The sequence below is a fragment of the Pristiophorus japonicus genome, chromosome 11, assembly GCF_044704955.1.
Source record: "Pristiophorus japonicus isolate sPriJap1 chromosome 11, sPriJap1.hap1, whole genome shotgun sequence".
NCBI lineage: Eukaryota > Metazoa > Chordata > Chondrichthyes > Pristiophoridae > Pristiophorus > Pristiophorus japonicus.
In genome coordinates this window covers 176,411,492-176,432,615 of record NC_091987.1, presented here as the reverse complement: position 1 = coordinate 176,432,615, position 21,124 = coordinate 176,411,492, and the positions used below count along the sequence as shown (strand labels likewise).

Here is a 21,124-nt window from a genome sequence, read left to right as displayed (position 1 = left end):
CTCTGTCTCTCGCTCTCGCACTCTTGTCTGTCACTATCGCGCTCTGTCTCTTGCTCTCGCGCTCTGTCTCTCGCTCTCGCTCTCTGTCTCTCGCTCTCACTCTCGCGCTCTCGCTCTCTGTCTCTCGCTCTCGCTCTCTGTCTCTCGCTCTCGCTCTCTGTCTCTCGCTCTCGCTCTCTCGCTCTCGCACTCTCTGTCTCTCGCTCTCACGCGCTGTCTAGCTCTGTCTCTCACTCTCGCGCTCTGTGTCGCTCTCGCGCGCTGTCTCTCGCTCTCGCGCTCTGTCTCTCGCTCTCGCTCTCGCGCTCTGTCTCTCGCTCTCGCGCTCTGTCTCTCGCTCTCGCTCTCGCGCTCTGTCTCTCGCTCTTGATCTCTGTCTCTCGCTCTCACTCTCTTGTCTCTCGCTCTCGCACTCTTGTCTCTCGCTCTCGCGCTCTGTCTCTCGCTCTCTGTCACTCTCGCACTCTTGTCTCTCGCTCTCACTCTCTGTCTCTCGCTCTCGCGCTCTGTCTCTCGCTCTCGCGCTCTGTCTCTCGCTCTCTGTCTCTCGCTCTCGCGCGCTGTCTCTCGCTCTTGCTCTCGCGCTCTGTCTCTCGCTCTCGCGCTCTGTCTCTCGCTCTCGCTCTCGCGCTCTGTCTCTCGCTCTCTGTCTCTCGCTCTCGCGCTCTGTCTCTCGCTCTCGCACTCTTGTCTCTCGCTCTCTGTCTCTCGCTCTCGCTCTCTGTCTCTCGCTCTCGCGCTCTGTCTCTCGCTCTCGCACTCTTGTCTCTCGCTCTCGCTCTCTGTCTCTCGCTCTCGCTCTCACTCTCGCGCTCTCTGTCTCTCGCTCTCGCTCTCTGTCTCTCGCTCTCGCTCTCTGTCTCTCGCTCTCATGCTCTGTCTCTTGCTCTCTGTCTCTCGCTCTCTGTCTCTCGCTCTCGCTCTCTCGCTCTCGCACTCTCTGTCTCTCGCTCTCACGCGCTGTCTAGCTCTGTCTCTCACTCTCGCGCTCTGTGTCGCTCTCGCGCGCTGTCTCTCGCTCTCGCGCTCTGTCTCTCGCTCTCGCTCTCGCGCTCTGTCTCTCGCTCTCGCGCTCTGTCTCTCGCTCTCGCTCTCGCGCTCTGTCTCTCGCTCTTGATCTCTGTCTCTCGCTCTCACTCTCTTGTCTCTCGCTCTCGCACTCTTGTCTCTCGCTCTCGCGCTCTGTCTCTCGCTCTCTGTCACTCTCGCACTCTTGTCTCTCGCTCTCACTCTCTGTCTCTCGCTCTCGCGCTCTGTCTCTCGCTCTCGCGCTCTGTCTCTCGCTCTCGCGCGCTGTCTCTCGCTCTTGCTCTCGCGCTCTGTCTCTCGCTCTCGCGCTCTGTCTCTCGCTCTCGCTCTCGCGCTCTGTCTCTCGCTCTCTGTCTCTCGCTCTCGCGCTCTGTCTCTCGCTCTCGCACTCTTGTCTCTCGCTCTCGCTCTCTGTCTCTCGCTCTCGCTCTCTGTCTCTCGCTCTCGCGCTCTGTCTCTCGCTCTCGCACTCTTGTCTCTCGCTCTCGCTCTCTGTCTCTCGCTCTCGCTCTCTGTCTCTCGCTCTCGCTCTCACTCTCGCGCTCTCTGTCTCTCGCTCTCGCTCTCTGTCTCTCGCTCTCGCTCTCTGTCTCTCGCTCTCGCTCTCTGTCTCTCGCTCTCATGCTCTGTCTCTTGCTCTCTGTCTCTCGCTCTCTGTCGCTCTTGCACTCTTGTCTCTCACTCTCGCTCTCTGTCTCTCGCTCTCGCTCGCTGTCTCTCGCTCTCGCGCTCTCTGTCTCTCGCTCTCGCGCTCTGTCTCTCGCTCTCGCTATCGCGCTCTCTGTCTCTCGCTCTCGCACTCTTGTGTCTCGCTCTCGCTCTCTGTCTCTCGCTCTCGCTCTCTGTCTCACGCTCTCGCGCTCTGTCTCTCGCTCTCGCGCTCTGTCTCTTGCTCTCGCTCTTGCGCTCTCTGTCTCTCGCTCTCGCGCGCTGTCTCTCGCTCTCTGTCTCTCGCTCTCGCACTCTTGTCTCTCGCTCTCGCTCTCTGTCTCTCGCTCTTGCTCTCTTGTCTCTCGCTCTCACGCTCTGTCTCTCGCTCTCACTCTCGCGCTCTGTCTCTCACTCTCGCGCGCTGTCTCTCGCTCTCGCGCGCTGTCTCTCGCTCTCACTCTCGCACTCTGTCTCTCGCTCTCACTCTCGCACTCTTGTCTCTCGCTCTCACTCTCGCGCTCTGTCTCTCGCTCTCACTCTCGCACTCTGTCTCTCGCTCTCACTCTCGCACTCTTGTCTCTCGCTCTCACTCTCGCGCTCTGTCTCTCGCTCTCACTCTCGCACTCTTGTCTCTCGCTCTCACTCTCGCACTCTTGTCTCTCGCTCTCACTCTCGCGCTCTGTCTCTCGCTCTCACTCTCGCGCTCTGTCTCTCGCTCTCACTCTCGCACTCTTGTCTCTCGCTCTCACTCTCGCGCTGTCTCTCGCTCTCACTCTCGCACTCTTGTCTCTTGCTCTCACTCTCGCGCTCTGTCTCTCGCTCTCACTCTCGCACTCTGTCTCTCACTCTCGCGCTCTGTCTCTCGCTCTCACTCTCGCACTCTGTCTCTCACTCTCGCGCTCTGTCTCTCGCTCTCACTCTCGCGCTCTGTCTCTCACTCTCGCACTCTTGTCTCTCGCGCTCTGTCTCTCGCTTTCGCTCTCTTGTCTCTCGCTCTCGCTCTCTTGTCTCTCGCGCGCTGTCTCTCACTCTCGCGCTCTGTCTCTCGCTCTCGCTCTCTTGTCTCTCGCTCTCGCTCTCTTGTCTCTCGCGCGCTGTCTCTCACTCTCGCGCTCTGTCTCTCGCTCTCGCGCACTGTCTCTCGCTCTCACTCTCGCACTCTTGTCTCTCGCGCTCTGTCTCTCGCTCTCGCTCTCTTGTCTCTCGCTCTCGCGCGCTGTCTCTGTCTCTCGCTCTCGCGCACTGTGTCTCGCTCTTGCACTCTTGTCTCTCGCTCTCACTCTCGCTCTCTATCTCGTTCTCGCACTCTGTCTCTCGCTCTCGCGCTCTGTCTCTCGCGCGCTGTCTCTGTCTCTCGCTCTCGCGCTCTGTCTCTCGCTCTCGCTTTCTGTCTCTCGCTCTCGCGCTCTGTCTCTCGCTCTCGCGCTCTGTCTCTCGCTCTCGCTCTCTGTCTCTCGCTCTCGCGCTCTGTCTCTCGCTCTCACTCTCGCTCTCTGTGTCTCGCTCTCGCGCTCTGTCTCTCGCTCTCGCGCTCTGTCTCTCGCTCTCGCGCTCTGTCTCTCGCTCTCGCTCTCGCGCTCTGTCTCTCGCTCTCTGTCTCTCGCTCTCTGTCACTCTCGCACTCTTGTCTCTCGCTTTCGCTCGCTGTCTCTCGCTCTCGCTCTCGCGCTCTGTCTCTCGCTCTTGCGCTCTGTCTCTCGCTCTCGCGCTCTGTCTCTCGCTCTCGCTCTCGCGCTCTGTCTCTCGCTCTCTGTCTCTCGCTCTCGCGCTCTGTCTCTCACTCTCGCACTCCTGTCTCTCGCTCTCGCGCTCTGTCTCTCGCTCTCGCTCTCGCGCTCTGTCTCTCGCTCTCTGTCTCTCGCTCTCGCGCTCTGTCTCTCACTCTCGCACTCTTGTCTCTCGCTCTCGCGCTCTGTCTCTCGCTCTCGCTCTCTGTCTCTCGCTCTCGCTCTCGCTCTCGCGCTCTCTGTCTCTCGCTCTCGCTCTCGCTCTCGCGCTCTCTGTCTCTCGCTCTCGCTCTCTGTCTCTCGCTCTCGCTCTCTGTCTCTCGCTCTCTGTCTCTCGCTCTCTGTCGCTCTTGCACTCTTGTCTCTCGCTCTCGCTCTCTGTCTCTCGCTCTCGCTCTCGCGCTCTCTGTCTCTCGCTCTCATGCTCTGTCTCTTGCTCTCTGACTCTCGCTCTCTCTCGCTCTCGCACTCTTGTCTCTCGCTCTCGCTCTCTGTGTCTCGCTCTCGCTCGCTGTCTCTCGCTCTCGCGCTCTCTGTCTCTCGCTCTCGCGCTCTGTCTCTCGCTCTCGCTATCGCGCTCTCTGTCTCTCGCTCTCGCACTCTTGTGTCTCGCTCTCGCTCTCTGTCTCTCGCTCTCGCTCTCTGTCTCACGCTCTCGAGCTCTGTCTCTCGCTCTCGCGCTCTCTGTCTCTCGCTCTCGCGCTCTGTCTCTCGCTCTCGCTATCGCGCTCTGTCTCTCGCTCTCGCTATCGCGCTCTCTGTCTCTCGCTCTCGCACTCTTGTCTCTCGCTCTCGCTCTCTGTCTCTCGCTCTCGCTCTCTGTCTCTCGCTCTCGCTCTCTGTGTCTCGCTCTCGCTCGCTGTCTCTCGCTCTCGCGCTCTCTGTCTCTCGCTCTCGCGCTCTGTCTCTCGCTCTCGCTATCGCGCTCTCTGTCTCTCGCTCTCGCACTCTTGTCTCTCGCTCTCGCTCAATGTCTCACGCTCTCGAGCTCTGTCTCTCGCTCTCGCGCTCTCTGTCTCTCGCTCTCGCGCTCTGTCTCTCGCTCTCGCTATCGCGCTCTCTGTCTCTCGCTCTCGCACTCTTGTCTCTCGCTCTCGCTCTCTGTCTCTCGCTCTCGCTCTCTGTCTCACGCTCTCTCGCTCTGTCTCTCGCTCTCGCGCTCTGTCTCTTGCTCTCGCTCTCGCGCTCTCTGTCTCTCGCTCTCGCGCGCTGTCTCTCGCTCTCTGTCTCTCGCACTCTTGTCTCTCGCTCTCGCTCTCTGTCTCTCGCTCTTGCTCTCTTGTCTCTCGCTCTCACGCTCTGTCTCTCGCTCTCACTCTCGCGCTCTGTCTCTCACTCTCGCGCTCTGTCTCTCACTCTCGCGCGCTGTCTCTCGCTCTCGCGCGCTGTCTCTCGCTCTCACTCTCGCACTCTTGTCTCTCGCTCTCACTCTCGCGCTCTGTCTCTCGCTCTCGCGCGCTGTCTCTCGCTCTCACTCTCGCACTCTTGTCTCTCGCTCTCACTCTCGCGCTCTGTCTCTCGCTCTCACTCTCGCACTCTTGTCTCTCGCTCTCACTCTCGCACTCTTGTCTCTCGCTCTCACTCTCGCGCTCTGTCTCTCGCTCTCACTCTCGCACTCTTGTCTCTCGCTCTCACTCTCGCACTCTTGTCTCTCGCTCTCACTCTCGCACTCTTGTCTCTCGCGCTCTGTCTCTCGCTCTCGCTCTCTTGTCTCTCGCGCGCTGTCTCTTGCTCTCGCGCTCTGTCTCTCGCTCTCACTCTCGCGCTCTGTCTCTCGCTCTCACTCTCGCACTCTTGTCTCTCGCTCTCACTCTCGCACTCTTGTCTCTCGCGCTCTGTCTCTCGCTCTCGCTCTCTTGTCTCTCGCTCTCGCGCGCTGTCTCTCGCTCTCACTCTCGCACTCTTGTCACTCGCTCTCACTCTCGCGCTCTGTCTCTCGCTCTCGCACACTGTCTCTCGCTCTCACTCTCGCACTCTTGTCTCTCGCGCTCTGCCTCTCGCTCTCGCTCTCTTGTCTCTCGCTCTCGCGCGCTGTCTCTGTCTCTCGCTCTCGCGCACTGTGTCTCGCTCTTGCACTCTTGTCTCTCGCTCTCACTCTCGCTCTCTATCTCGCTCTCGCGCTCTGTCTCTCGCTCTCGCGCTCTGTCTCTCGCGCGCTGTCTCTCGCTCTCGTGCTCTGTCTCTTGCTCTCGCTCTCTGTCTCTCGCTCTCACTCTCTGTCTCTCGCTCTCACTCTCGCTCTCTGTCTCTCGCTCTAGCACTCTTGTCTCTCGCTCTTACTCTCGCGCTCTGTCTCTCGCTCTTGCTCTCGCGCTGTGTCTCTCGCTCTAGCACTCTTGTCTCTCGCTTTTACTCACGCGCTCTGTCTCTCGCTCTTGCTCTCGCGCTGTGTCTCTCGCTCTAGCACTCTTGTCTCTCGCTCTCGCTCTCTGTTTCTCGCTCTCACTCTCGCGCTCTGTCTCTCGCTCTCGCGCTCTGTCTCTCGCTCTCGCACTCTATCTCTCTCTGTCTCTCGCTCTCGCTCTCTGTCTCGCTCTCGCACTCTGTCTCTCGCTCTCGCGCTCTATCTCGCTCTGTCTCTGTCTCTCGTTCTCTGTCTCGCTCTCGCACTCTGTCTCTCGCTCTCGCGCTCTGTCTCTCGCTCTTGCACTCTGTCTCTCTCTCTGTTTCTCTCTCTGTCTCTCGTTCTCTGTCTCGCTCTCGCACTCTGTCTCTCGCTCTCTCTGTCTTTCACTCTCTGTCTCGCTCTAGCAATCTGTCTCTCGCTCTCGCACTCTTGCTCTCTGTCTCTCGCTATCGCACTCTCGCTCTCTCACGCGCTGCCTCTCGCCCGCCCGCTCTGCCTCTCTTTCTCTCTGTCTCTCTCTCTCTGTCTCTCTTCTCTCTCTCTCTCTCTCTCTCCCTCTCTCTCTCTCTGTGTCTCTCTCTCTCTGTCTCTCTCTCTCTCTCTCTCTCTCTCTGCCTCTCTCTCTCTGCCTCTGTCTCTCTATCTCTGCCTCTCTCTCTCTCTCTCTCTCTCTGTCTCTCTATCTCATATGTTTAATACCTTGTTTTGAAGCCTACCTCCACTCTTATCCTAGCCCATCAGCTGAAACCTTAATATGTGCCTTGTTCATGTCCCAACTCAACTATTGCAATGTGCTTCTAGATGGACTTGCATCCTTCACCTTCCGTAAACTTTAGCTCATCCAAAACTCAGCTGCATATAGTCCCGCTGACCCCTCACCCCTTTATTCGCTGCTCTACATTGGCTTCTGATCTAAAAACGCCTCCAATTTATAATTCTCAGCCCTATTTTTAAATTCCTTCATGACCTCTGCTGCCCAAACACTCTAACCTCCTCCGGCCCTAAAATTCCCACCAGAACTCTACATTCTTTTCTCCCTTGACCCACCATTGGCAGCCGTGCCTTCAGCCGTCTAGGTACCACATTCAGGAATTAATCACTGAACCTCTCCGTCTCCTTCTCCTTCTTCAAGACCCTCGCAAACCCAACTCTTTGACCCTGATTTTCATCACCCCTCCTAAAAGTTCCTTTCTCAGCTGGGTGCCCTTTAAGGTCTGAGTACACATGTGTGAAGCACCTTGAGACATTTTTCAATGTTAAAGGCGTAATATAAAAACTGCTTGCGGCATTTAAAGCTCCTTAACAATAGGAGATGCCTAACGACAACTTGATTCCCAATCAGATGTTCTTACCGATCTCAGCATGTCAACATATCAAACGGCCTCATTCCTTGTATTCACTGGAGTTTAGAAGGATGAGAGGGGATCTTATAGAAATTTATAAAATTCTGTCGGGACTGGACAGGTTAGATGCAGGAAGAATGTTCCTGATGTTGGGGAAGTCCAGAGCCAGGTGACATAGTCTAAGGATAAGAGGTAGGCCATTTAGGACTGAGATGAGGAGAAACTTCTTCACTCAGAGAGTTGTTAACCTGTGGAATTCCCTACCGCAGAGAGTTGTTGATGCCAGTTCATTGGATGTATTCAAGGGGGTGTTACGGCTAAAGGGATTAAGGGGTATGGGGAGAAAACAGGAAAGGGGTACTGAGGTGAATGATCAGCCATGATCTTATTGAATGGTGGTGCAGGCTCGAAGGGCCGAATGGCGTACTTCTGCACCTATTTTCTATGTTTCTATGTTCCTTGTATCTATACCTTTAAATGAAACCGGGACTGGTTCCAATACGAAGGTGTTCATGGATCGAGACTTGTTCAGGGTCACGGATACATGCATCATGGTCCTGCGTTGCATATATCAGTGACCCAGAACAAGTCAGGATCCATGAACACAGTTGTACCAGGGATCAATGTAGCGAACCTCCGTTGCACCGCCTCCAATGCAAGTATATCCTTCTTTAGATAAGGAGACCAAAACTGTGCATGGTACTCCAGGTGCGATCTCAGCAGCTTTACTTCCTCTTATAAGACCAGCCTCTCGAAATCAGCTGAAGTGGTCCATGTTTGAAAAACGCATCGAGTGTGCGGTTCAAAACCCGCAACCGTGTACTTTCAGGACTCACCCCTCCTTTTAATGTAAAGTATCTTCCAATTTATAAAACATATTTTTTGCCAACATCATTTGTAAACGAGAAGTCTGGAGTTTTCATTCCTTCCAGTATGTCTGCCAACAGCAATTCTGTGCGTCTTTAATTGGTCACTCCCTCTTGGATCAAAACTGTATTTTTGAAAGACTAGGGCGTAAAACAAGATCACGGAAATATATGGGTTCAGAATTATCTGCGAGCAGCTTTTACAGAGCTCAAGTCTCCAGTTTGGTATCACAGCCTATGGCCTGATACACCGAGGAAGTTCAGTTCTTTAGCTCACTGAATGCAGCCCTGCAGCTTACCCCCTTTAGACTATTATCATCCCAGCCCCTGTTGCTGAAATGATTCTCTCCCACTGTCCCTCATGTCTCAGTGAGAGAGTGCAGCTCCTAGTGTAATGCTCAACCATTCAAATTGGGAAGGTCCCACGTTCCCGCTCTCATCACCCGTGGCTCAGTTGGTAGTGGTGCCCTGGAATGTCGTGGGCCGCCCTGACCTGTGTGAGAACACCACCGCAGGCCGGGGCTATAAATAGAGCTGGAGCGCCGGGCCCTGGGACATCGCGGGCGTAAGTGCGGTGAATGAGGGCACGGGGCCCAGGGGCAGCACTGGCCAGTCCACACTGCGATATGTGTGCGCACTAGGTCCGTGCAGCAGAGCAGGTTTCCAGTCGTCCTGGTTCAACCCTTGCCACTGGATAAAGACCCAGCTCTGTCAAGCCCGTGTGGTGGCTGGTATGCAACGGCCACCACACGTTAAAAAAATCCACGCACAGGCATCTTCCATCCGCTCAACTGGAGTTCAGGACTGGGACATCGGGCCCTTCATTGAAACATCTGTGAACTCATGTGGAAGCAAGTCATCCTCGTTTGAGGGACCGCCGACAATGAAATAATGTACTGGAACCTGCTCCTGTATCATTTACAATTATAGGTTGCAAGCAATTTGACATGTTGAGTCCATTCCATTATCCAAAAATATTTAGTAGTGCTACATTAAAAAATGAAGTGCAGGAGTCAGGTAAAAAATATATATGTTTATTAAACATTTGTAGAGCATAGTTGTACTTAGCTTAACATGACTTATCTTTAAACTTTCATAACTTTAAAAACTAATGAATTTCATGTCAAACTTTTAACTGAACAACCAAACAAACAAACCAACAAACAAACACGCCATCTATCCTCCTCCTTAGCGTTGTGCGCCACTCCTGCCCCAGTAGATGCCACTACCCCTGTGCGTGCCCTTTGTTGCAGACTTCTGCTTCCTCGCCCCCCCGAGGTTTATTCTGTATTTTTTCCGACGTGGCGTTTCTTGTTGTTGGGTTACGACAGGGACAGAGCCAATTTGTGTCATTGTGGAAGGCCCGGGTTCCTCTTCGTAATCATCCTCAGCCTGTGGATCAACCCCTGATTTTGGTGTGGAGTTTAAAACGTTCCTGGCAGCAATGACAGCCTGGGTGTGCCCCCTTATTTTTGCTAATACCACTGTCATCTGTCCCAAAAGTCTTGCCAGCTGTGATGACAGTCCCGCAATTTCTCGCCTCGCCTCACCTCGCCCAAACCTCCAGCCAGTGTTGCTACTTCATCTCTCCGTCCCCCTAACTCTAACTCGACCCGTACTCCACCAAAGGCTTCCAGGAGCAATCGCGATTGTTGGATGTTCTCCCCGCTCATCCCCACGCGATGTCCTATGTTCTCTGCATCCTGTGTTTCTGCATCAGTGCTCCCTTCCACCCTCCTCTGACGTCCCGCAGGTGAGTCTTGCAGCGACACACTGGGACCCGCAGCCTCAGACAGCACACCTAGAAATGTCCCTTCGGATGATTTGCTCAAGAAAGGGCTTGGAATCCTCGAGGGGTTCAGCATCTCCAAATCCAGGGTAACCATCTCATAGAAACATAGAATGTAGGTGCAGGAGTAGGCCATACGGCCCTTCGAGCCTGCACCACCATTCAATAAGATCATGGCTGATCATGCAACTTCAGTACCTGCTTTCTCTCCATACCCCTTGATCCCTTTAGCCGGAAGGGCCACATTTAACTCCTTCTTGAATATATCAAATGAACTGGCATCAACAACTTTCTGTGGTAGAGAATTCCACAGGTTCACAATTCTCTGAGTGAAGAAGTTTCACCTCATCTCAGTCTTAAATGGCTTACCCCTTATCCTTAGACTGTGACCCCTGGTTCTGGATTTCCCCAACATCGGGAACATTCTTCCTGCATCTAACCTGTCCAATCCAGTCAGAATTTTATATGTTTCTATGAGATCCCCTCTCATTCTTATAAATTCCAGTGAATATAAGCCTAGTCGATCCAGTCTTTCTTCATATGTCAGTCCTACCATCCTGGGAATCAGTCTGGTGAACCTTCGGTGCACAGCCTCTATAGCAAGAATGTCCTTCCTCAGATTAGGAGACCAAAACTGCACACAATACTCAAGGTGTGGTCGCACCAAGGCCCTGTACAACTGCAGTAAGACCTCCCTGCTCCTATACTCAAATCCCCTCGCTATGAAGGCCAACATGCCATTTGCCTTCTTTACTGCCTGCTGTACCTGCATGCCTACCTTCAATGACTGATGTACCATGACACCCAGGTCTCATTGCACCTCCCCTTTTCCTAATCTGTCACCATTCAGATAATAATCTGCCGCCTTGTTTTTGCAAACAAAGTGGATAACCTCACATTTATCTACATTATACTGCATCTGCCATGCACTTGCCCATTCACCTAATCTGTCCAAGTCCCCCTGCAGCCTCCTAGCATCCTCCTCGCAGCTCGCACTGCCACCCAGCTTAGTGTCATCTGCAAACTTGGAGATATTACATTCAATTCCTTCGTCTAAATCATTAATGTATATTGTAAATAGCTGGGGTCCCAGCACCGAACCCTGCAGTACCCCACTAGTCACTGCCTGCTATTCTGAAAAGGACCCGTTTATTCCCACTCTTTGCTTCCGGTCTGCCAACTAGTTCTCTATCCACATCAATACATTACTCCCAATACCATGTGCCTTAATTTTGCACACTAATCTCTTGTGTGCGATCTTGCCAAAAGCCTTTTAAAAGTCCAAATACACCACATCCACTGGTTCTCCCTTGTCCACTTTCCTAGTTACAGGCTCAAAAAATTCTAGATTTGTCAAGCATGATTTGCCTTTCATAAATCCATGCTGACTTGGACCGATCCTGTCACTGCTTTTCAAATGCGCTGCTATTACATCTTTAATAATTGATTCCAACATCTTCCCCACTACTGATGTCAGGCTAACCGGTCTATAGTTCTCTGTTTTCTCTCTCCCTCCTTTTTTAAAAAGTGGGGTTACATTAGCTACCCTCCAATCCATAGGGACTGATCCAGAGTCTATAGAATGTTGGAAAATGATTACCAATGCATCCACTATTTCTAGGGCTGCTTCCTTAAGTACTCTGGGATGCAGTCTATCAGGCCCTGGGGATTTATCAGCATTCAGTCCCTTCAATTTCCCTTACACCATTTCCTGACTAATAAGGATTTCCCTCAGTTCCCCAGTGCAGTCGGTCCTCAAAGAAATGTGCGTACAGGTAAGTGTATGCCATTATTTTTGCTTGGGGAAAATTGGGGCCAAGGTGTGGTAATCTACTCCACCCCAACTGAGAAACGCTCGTTTTACCCACTTCCTGTCGCAGACTCCATCTCTGCATCAGACATCAGGTGCTGCTCCACTACTGGCCAAGTCCCGCTCACCTATCACCCCCTGTGCTCGCTGACCTACATTGGCTCCCGGTTCAGCAACGCCTCAATTTCAAAATTCTCATCCTTGTTTACAAATCCCTCCATGGCCTCACCCCTCCCTATCGCTGTAATCTGCTCCAGACCCACAACCGCCACACCCCCCCCACCATCTGCAAGATGTCTGCGCTCCTCTAATTCTGCCCTCTTAAGCATCCCACTTTATAACTGCTCAACCATCGGTGGCCGTGCCTTCAGCTGCCTGGGCCCTAAGCTATAGAACTCCCTCCCTAAACCTCTCTACCTCTCTTTCCTCCTTTAAGACACTCCTTAAAACCTACCTCTTTGACCAAGCTTTTGGTCATCTGCCGTAATTGCTTATTTGACTCGGTGTCAAATTTATTTTTTTTGTCTTATAACACTCCTGTGAAGCGTCTTGGGACATTTTACTACATTAAAGTCGCTATATAAATACAAGTTGTTGTTGTTGTATCATGCCTTTTATGACCTCAGGATGTCCCAAAGCACTTTAAAGCATCACTTTTTGAATGTAAACTAGTTTCAGCTCTGTGTATGGCAGACACACCATCTCACTTTGTACAGAAAAAAGAACTTGCATTTATATCACACTTTTCGTGACCGCAAGACATCCCAAAGCACTTTACATTTGAAGTGTAGTTGCTGTTGTAATATAGGAAACGTGGCAGCAATTTGCGCACAGCAAGGTCCCACAAACAGCAACGATACTTCAGCTTTCAAGATAATAACATAATAATTTACAACCAGCAGAAGCAAACTAATACTGTACAATACACAATTGGAGTGATTAATGTTTTTCATTTTCCACAACGGAGGACATATAAAACAACCTTGATTCAACTCTGCCTACCGTGATAATGACCAAATAATCTGATTTTGTGATATTGATTGAGATATAAATATTGGCCAGGACACCAGGGATAACTCCCCTGCTCCTCTTCAAATAGTGCCATGGGATCTTTTATGTCCACCTGAGAGAGCAGACGGGGCCTCGGTTTAACGTCTCATTGAAAGACGGCACCTCCGACAGTGCAGCACTCCCTCAGCACTGCACTGCATTCAGTCAGCCGAATTTTGTGTTCAAGTCTCGGAACTGAGACTTGAACCCACAAGCTTCTGACTCCGAGTCAAGAGTGGTACCCACTGAGCCATGGCTATTTGGTTTCACTGCATATTATATGCCTCCCACTGGGATGTGGCTGAATGGAACAGCAGAAATTAATCTTTCCTTATCTCCCTCTTTTTTATAGATTGTTCTAAGAATTTTCGGTTTCTGGTGCTTCTGACAATTGTTGTTCTAATGCTGATCCTTTCCCATCTGACACTCAAGGCGAATTTTCAGTAAGTCTCTCCTTGGAGTTTCCTGCCGCCACTCGCAGCCTTATCGGGGTTGGGAATTGAACCGTGCTGCATGCCAGCTGAATTAAAGCAACGCCTTCATTAAGAAGGTTGCGTGGAGAGACCAGAGGAGCCTGGATTGTTCTTTCACAGCAAGAGGCGGTTAAGGGGAGATTTAATAGTGCCGTTCAAAATGATAAGCGGGGGGGGTTTTGATGGAGTAAATAAGGAGAAACATCTCCCAGTGGCAGGCGGGTCGCAAACCAGAGGCCACAGATTTAAGGTCATTGGCAAAAGAGCCATAGGGGAGAGGAGAAGATTTATTTTACGCAGCGAGTTAGTATGAACTGGAACGCACTGCCTGAAGGGGCGGTGAAGGCCGATTCAACAGTACCTTCCAAAAGAGAACTGGATATATACTTGAAAAGGAAAACAAAATGGAGGGCAGTGAGGAAAGAGTGGGACTGATTGAATAACTCTTTCAGGCATGATGGGGTGAATGGGGTGCTGTGTGATTCTATGAAAACCTGGCATCTGGAGTGTGCCCACGGGTGCACTGCCTTGAAGAGCTGGGTTCCTCAGAATAACCACTTTTTGAGGCAAATTCAACACAAAAGCAGGCCATTTGGCCCATCATGCCTGTGCCAACGCTTTAGGTTGTGTTTCTGGTCGTGCATTTTGTTACAATCCTCTTGATTAAAACAAATAATTTTCCTAAGGCCCTTGTCCTTTTGGTGAGGGTGATATATTTCTACTGTTAAAGTTAGTCGATCCACTGTAGCTCCATGGCTGGGTCTTACTGCAGCTAACCCCTTTAAATTACTGCATCAGCAGGAACTGCACCATTTACCAGCCCAATATTTCAGATTTTTGCTTACAAGAAAACTAATTCCTAGCATTCCCTTGCCAGCGATGCTCACATTCCATGAACACATAAAATATATTTCCTGGTATGTTCTGATATCTCTAGAATGAAATGAACTTGGAGGAAGCTACTTTGGGGCTCATTCGTCATCTGCTGAGGCTCTGTGATTCTATCGATAGTGAGTCCCGGGTCAGTGATCCTGGTTAGTCATTCCTGAACAAGAGCTGCCGAACCACAGCCTCTGCCCATGGCCATCCGGTTTCTCCTCAAACTCTCCCAGGGCAGGTACAGCACGGGTTAGATACAGAGTAAAGCTCCCTCTACACTGTCCCATCACACACTCCCAGGGCAGGTACAGCACGGGGTTAGATACAGAGTAAAGCTCCCTCTACACTGTCCCATCACACACTCCCAGGGCAGGTGCAGCACGGGTTAGATACAGAGTAAAGCTCCCTCTACACTGTCCCATCACACACTCCCAGGGCAGGTACAGCACAGGTTAGATACAGAGTAAAGCTCCCTCTACACTGTCCCATCAAACACTCCCAGGGCAGGTACAGCATGGGGTTAGATACAGAGTAAAGCTCCCTCTACACTGTCCCATCAAACACTCCCAGGGCAGGTACAGCACAGGTTAGATACAGAGTAAAGCTCCCTCTACACTGTCCCATCACACACTCCCAGGGCAGGTACAGCATGGGGTTAGATACAGAGTAAAGCTCCCTCTACTCTGTCCCATCAAACACTCCCAGGGCAGGTACAGCACGGGTTAGATACAGAGTAAAGCTCCCTCCACACTGTCCCATCAAACACTCCCAGGGCAGGTACAGCATGGGGTTAGATACAGAGTAAAGCTCCCTCTACACTGTCTCATCAAACACTCCTGGGTCAGGTGCAGGACGGTGTTAGATACAGAGTAAAGCTCCCTCTACACTGTCCCATCAAATACTCCCAGGTCAGGTACAGCATGGGTAGGACACAGAGTAAAGCTCCCTCTACACTGTCCCATCAAACACTCCCAGGGCAGGTACAGCACGGGTTAGATACAGAGTAAAGCTCCCTCTACACTGTCCCATCAAACACTCCCAGGGCAGGTACAGCAGGTGGTTAGATACAGAGTAAAGCTCCCTCTACACTGCCTTAAGAATGTGCCTCAGCCACAATGTCACAGGAGCGCCCCCTACTGCAAGCATTGTAGATTTCCATTTTCCATACCAGGCATCCTTCGAATATGTTTGCCATTTCAGTGCTGAAATATGGACTGCATACTGCTTTATGTCCATTTAAAAATGGCGGGCCTGCTTCTTGAACCGCTGTTAAGTAGGGAATTTCATGATTTTGAGCCAGTGACAATGAGGGAACGATGATATATTATAAGTTGGGATGGTGTGTGAGTGGGAGCGTAATTTAGAGGTGGTGGTGTTTGCTTGCCTTTCTAGGCGGTAGAGGTCGCGGGTTTGGGAGGTGCTGCCAAAGAAGCCTTGGCGAGTTGCTGCAGTGCATCCTGTAGATGGTACACACTGCAGCCACGGTGCACCGGCGTTGGAGGGAGTGAATGTTGAAGGTCAACTGCGAAGTGGATTGTGACTGCCCAAAGCCATTTCACACAGGGCCCTCACAGGCAGCAGTGGGAGGGAGTGGGCTGTGTTGAGGGCCAGGGCTGAAAGCCCAGGGTTAATTGTGCCGTACCGTCCAGTTCCCATTGCTTATGAAGTGAGAGCTTTTGTTTGTCCATTAAAATTTGTCTCTGTTTCGTTACAGTGTGGAAGAGAAACACTGCCAGCTTGGGTATTCAACCACATGCAGCAAGCGGATAATATCCAAGTAAGTGTCCCTTTGCACGGTCACCATGAGCAGAGCTCCTCCCTCCGTTTCATTGCTCCACATTTTCTCTGATTGTGCCTCTGCCGCTTTTAATCTCCTGTTTTCATTTTTCTTTCAGTTTCACCAGAAACACTCAGTTATTTTTGAACTTAAACGAAATTTGGTGGATGCGGCAAGGCTCTGCGGTTAATGAATTGCCATACGGGATTAAAGGCAGTGGTGAGGAACCTTCGAACACTCTGCTTGATTTCCTTTCCTCGTGCTCAAAATAACGAGAGACAGAGTGCGGGGGGGGGGAGGGGGGGGTGGAGCGCGGCGGAGGGCGGGGGGGGGTAGGGGGGTGGGGCGGGGTGGTGGGGAGGGAGGTGAGGGGAGGGGTAGACCGGGAGTGGGACAAATCCCTTTGCGTGTTGAAGCCAGAGAGTTGTGTCTTATTTTTTTTTACTCCCCGCATCACTCGGCTAGCTTCCGTTTTGGCAAAATCGTCATCCAATCATGAGGCATTGTGGGTGGGTGAAGAGTCTTCAGTCCCTTGCGAGCAGCGGCCTCCAGAACACCGAGCCAGCCGTCTCCCTGTGACTGCGTTCAGCTCCCAATGAGCCGAGCGTGCAGCCTTCACCCGCCCAGTATGACCAGCCCCTTCCTCGCCCGGCATGCAGCAATGCTCGACACTGATGTGATTCATAGCTTTAAAGATGGCAAGTGGACGTTCAGCGGAATATCTTGCATAGGTTTGCCAGCGCTGGGGGTGGACCTGGTCAGAAGCGATGTCGTGGACTGAGGTCATCGGGCAGACATTGCTTGCTGTCTTCGTGCAGCGTGAGGATCTGCTCGTTATAATCTACCAAAATTCTCTGGACTCTGGGGAGGTATCAGCGGATTGGAAAGCAGCTAATGTAACATCTCTGTTTAAAAAAGGGGGCAGACAAAAGGCAGGTAACTATAGGCCGGTTAGTTTAACATCTGTAGTGGGGAAAATGCTTGAAACTATCATTAAGGAAGAAATAGCGGGACATCTAGATAGGAATAGCGCAATCAAGCAGATGCAACATGGATTCATGAAAGGGAAATCATGTTTAACTAATTTACTGGAATTCTTTGAGGATATAACGAGCATGGTGGATAGAGGTGTACCGATGGATGTGGTGTCTTTAGATTTCCAAAAGGCATTCGATAAGGTGCCACACAAAAGGTTACTGCAGAAGATAAAGGTACGCGTAGTCAGAGGAAATGTATTAGCATGGATCGAGAATTGGCTGGTGAACAGAAAGCAGAGAGTCGGGATAAATGGGTCCTTTTCGGGTTGGAAATCGGTGGTTAGTGGTGTGCCACAGGGATCGGTGCTGGGACCACAACTGTTTACAATATACATAGATGACCTGGAAGAGGGGACAGAGTGTAGTGTAACAAAATTTGCAGATGACACAAAGATTAGTGGGAAAGCGGGTTGTGTAGAGGACACAGAGAGGCTGCAAAGAGATTTAGATAGGTTAAGCGAATGGGCTAAGGTTTGGCAGATGGAATACAATGTCGGAAAATGTGAGGTCATCCACTTTGGAAAAAAAAACAGTAAAAGGGAGTATTATTTGAATGGGGAGAAATTACAACATGCTGCGGTGCAGAGGGACCTGGGGATCCTTGTGCATGAATTCCAAAAAGTTAGTTTGCAGGTGCAGCAGGTAATCAGGAAGGCGAATGGAATGTTGGCCTTCATTGCGAGAGGGATGGAGTACAAAAGCAGGGAGGTCCTGCTGCAACTGTACAGGGTATTGGTGAGGCCGCACCTGGAGTACTGCGTGCAGTTTTGGTCACCTTACTTAAGGAAGGATATACTAGCTTTGGAGGGGGTACAGAGACGATTCACTAGGCTGATTCCGGAGATGAGGGGGTTACCTTATGATGATAGATTGAGCAGACTGGGTCTTTACTCGTTGGAGTTCAGAAGGATGAGGGGGGATCTTATAGAAACATTTAAAATAATGAAAGGGATAGACAAGATAGAGGCAGAGAGGTTGTTTCCACTGGTCGGGGAGACTAAAACTAGGGGGCACAGCCTCAAAATACGGGGGAGCCAATTTAAAACCAAGTTGAGAAGGAATTTCTTCTCCCAGAGGGTTGTGAATCTGTGGAATTCTCTGCCCAAGGAAGCAGTTGAGGCTAGCTCATTGAATGTATTTAAATCACAGATAGATAGATTTTTAACCAATAAGGGAATTAAGGGTTACTGGGAGCGGCGGGTAAGTGGAGCTGAGTCCACGGCCAGATCAGCCATGATCTTGTTGAATGGCGGAGCAGCTCGAGGGGCTAGATGGCCTACTCCTGGTCCTAATTCTTATGTTATGTCCATGAGACACTCTCTGGAGGAGCAATTGAGGTTCAGGGTGGGGGAATTGTCCAAGTAATACTCTCAGCAGAAGCAGCTGAGATTCAGGGTGAGTGAAGGTCCATGAAATACTCTTGAGAGGTGCGCTGACTCAATTGAAATGTATTTGCTTTGTGGGTTCTTTGCTTGAGAATTCATAGCAACACATGGCTATTAAGAACTAGTTGGTTTATTAACAAAGGTTTAACAATCACACTACACATTACCAGTTCATCCACTAGATTCACAACTGCATACCTCATCGTGGCTGACCCAGACCCATTGGACTGGGGTTTTATTGGGTGTTGTGAACATGACACTGGCAACAGCTCTACAAACCTGTGAGCATACTCACTGGTACATACATTACACCAAGAAATTCATCCCTTTGTACATTATGATTCCTGATCGTTTATGATACTGTATATTTACCTAATGTTTTTGCGATACGTTCTTTTGCTGTATCAGCAGGTTTCTGAGCTAACGCAATGATAGATGCTGAGGTGAAACCATGACCCAATCATTTTTAGGAATAGGGTGAGATTATACTGAGTGGGTCCTGTCTTGTCGTATGCGCCATTGAGTCCCGGATCTGGCTCTGGCCTGAGCCTGGTCAAAGGCCCAAACTGTGACCTTGGCATTAACCCCAGCCTTGACCATAGCCCTGACCCCAACCTTGACTGCGGCCTTGTCTGTGTTGTGCTAGAGTAGACCATGTTTATTAATGAAATATCTTTTTAAATTAACTATTTTATTTCCTTTTCAGATCAGTCTGACCAAACCACAATCAGACTGGGTTAAATTTACCTTGGGCTGTTGGGATGAAAGTCTCCTCCATCAGCAGTCGAGTGTCTAATGGGTACAGGGGGCCGGGTATTACTACAGCCCTGTCGACCATAAGCTTGGTGATAGTTTTGAGGGCCTGGTCTTCAAACACACTTTTCCTCAGGCGGCCAACCAACAATGTCCGCAAGATCCTACAAATCCCCTGGGAGGACAGACACACCAACGTTAGTGTCCTTGTCCAGGCCAACATCCCCAGTATTGAAGCACTGACCACACTTGATCGGCTCCACTGGGCAGGCCACATTGTCCACATGCCAGACATGAGACTCCCAAAGCAAGTGCTCTACTCGGAACTCCTTCATGGCAAATGAGCCAAAGGTGGGCAGAGGAAACGTTACAAGGACACCCTCAAAGCCTCCCTGATAAAGTGTGGGACATCCCCACTGACACCTGGAAGTCCCTGGCCAAAGACCGCCCGAAATGGAGGAAGTGCATCCGGGAGGGCACTGAGCACCTCGAGTCTCATCGCCGAGAGCATGCAGAAATCAAGTGCAGGCAGCGGAAAGAGCGTGCGGCAAACCAGTCCCACCCACCCCTTCCCTCAATGACTATCTGTCCCACCTGTGACAGGGACTGTGGTTCTCGTATTGGACTGTTCAGCCACCTAAGTACTCATTTTTAGAGTGGAAGCAAATTTTCCTCGATTCCGAGGGACTGCCTATGAAGATGAAGATGATGGTTGTGCTAGAGTAGACCATGTTTATTGAAAAATATCTTTTTAAATTAACTATTTTATTTCCTTTTCGGATCAGTCTGACCAAACCACAATCAGACTGGGTTCAAATTCAGCCTGGGGTGAAAGTCTCCTCCATCAGCAGTCCAGTGTCTAGTGGGTGTGGGCCCTCAGTATAAAAGATCCCACATTTGTCACTAATTGGTACTAGATTTGAAATCTCAGCCAGACCACTGGTGTGCGGCAAGATGTCACCCTGGTTGGTCGGGGAGCCTTTTCTCAGGTTGCCAGGGTGGGGCAGAGGGAACTTTGCTTTGGATGGGACCATGTGGTACCTGACCTGGGAGCACTCAATTCGGAACAACAGGTTGCCTGAAATGGGAAAGTGAAATGTATTTGCTTCATGGGTTTTTGCTTAAGCCTTCATAGCAACACAACCCCTTTCATACATCTTAAATTGCAAAGCCTGATATATCTGCTTACTTGGCCTTCCTATGTGCAATACGAACGACCAAGTTGTCATTGTTAACGTTGGAATCTATCGCACAGTATACATTCTGATAATACCCAGTATTTATCAGCCCTGACCTTAACTGCAAAATTTCCAAATAACCAACGGCAATCATGGTCACCATTTGTGATACTAACTTTTTATTCCAGATTTATTTAATTAACTGAATTTAAATTCGCCAGCTGCCATGGTGGGATTTGAGTTCACATCTCTAGATCATTAGTCCAGCATTACTAGTCAAGTAACTATGCTACCGTTTCCAGTATCGTGGTTACTGTTCTGCATCTGTAAAGCATGCACTCCCATGTTCCGCCACCAGGGAGCGCATCCCCTGAAGTCCCAAGGGATCCCAGCATCCCTTGGGAGCACTGTATATAAGCCGGCCCCTAAGGCCTGTTCCTCACTCTTAATAAAGACTGGGGTCAGTGTTACTTTAACCTCCCTGTGTGCAGTCTCATCTGTGTTAGGAACACAATAACTGGCGACGAGTATACGAATCCAATGCAAAGATGCAGCAAACTGTGGGCATCCTGGAGAAGTTCTCGGAGGGTGAGGACTGGGAAGCCTTTGTCGAACGGCTAGAGCAGTACTTTGTAGCCAATGAGCTGGACGGAGAAGGAAGCGCTGCAAAAAGGAGAGCTATCCTCCTCACGGTCTGTGGGGCACCGACCTACAGCCTCATGAAGAATCTTCTGCTCTGGGTGAAACCCACAGATAAGTCGTATGAGGAGCTGTGTACACTGGTTCTGGAGCATCTTAGCCCGAGGGAGAGCGTGCTGATGGCGAGGTATCGATTTCTACACGTGCCAGCGATCTGAAGGTCAGGAAGTGGCGAGCTACGTCGCCGAGCTAAGGCGACTTGCAGGACAATGTGAGTTTGATGGCTACCTGGAGCAAATGCTCAGAGACTTTTTTGTACTGGGCATTGGCCACGAGACCATCCTGCGAAAACTTTTGACTGTAGCGACACTGACCCTCAGTAAGGCCATTG

The 21,124-nt window shown here is 51.0% G+C and overlaps 1 protein-coding gene across 11 annotated transcripts in view; it reads left to right on the top strand.

The window, feature by feature from the left end:
- Nucleotides 1–21,124, top strand: part of st3gal4 (ST3 beta-galactoside alpha-2,3-sialyltransferase 4) — a 308,604-nt gene that overhangs the window by 262,569 nt on the left and 24,911 nt on the right. For all 11 annotated transcript variants that reach the window (XM_070894285.1, XM_070894290.1, XM_070894289.1 and 8 more), the window contains 3 exons: nucleotides 12,965–13,055; nucleotides 15,679–15,741; nucleotides 15,860–15,960. In XM_070894285.1, coding sequence (XP_070750386.1) covers nucleotides 12,965–13,055; nucleotides 15,679–15,741; nucleotides 15,860–15,960 — 255 coding nt within the window. The remainder of the gene's footprint in view (nucleotides 1–12,964; nucleotides 13,056–15,678; nucleotides 15,742–15,859; nucleotides 15,961–21,124) is intronic.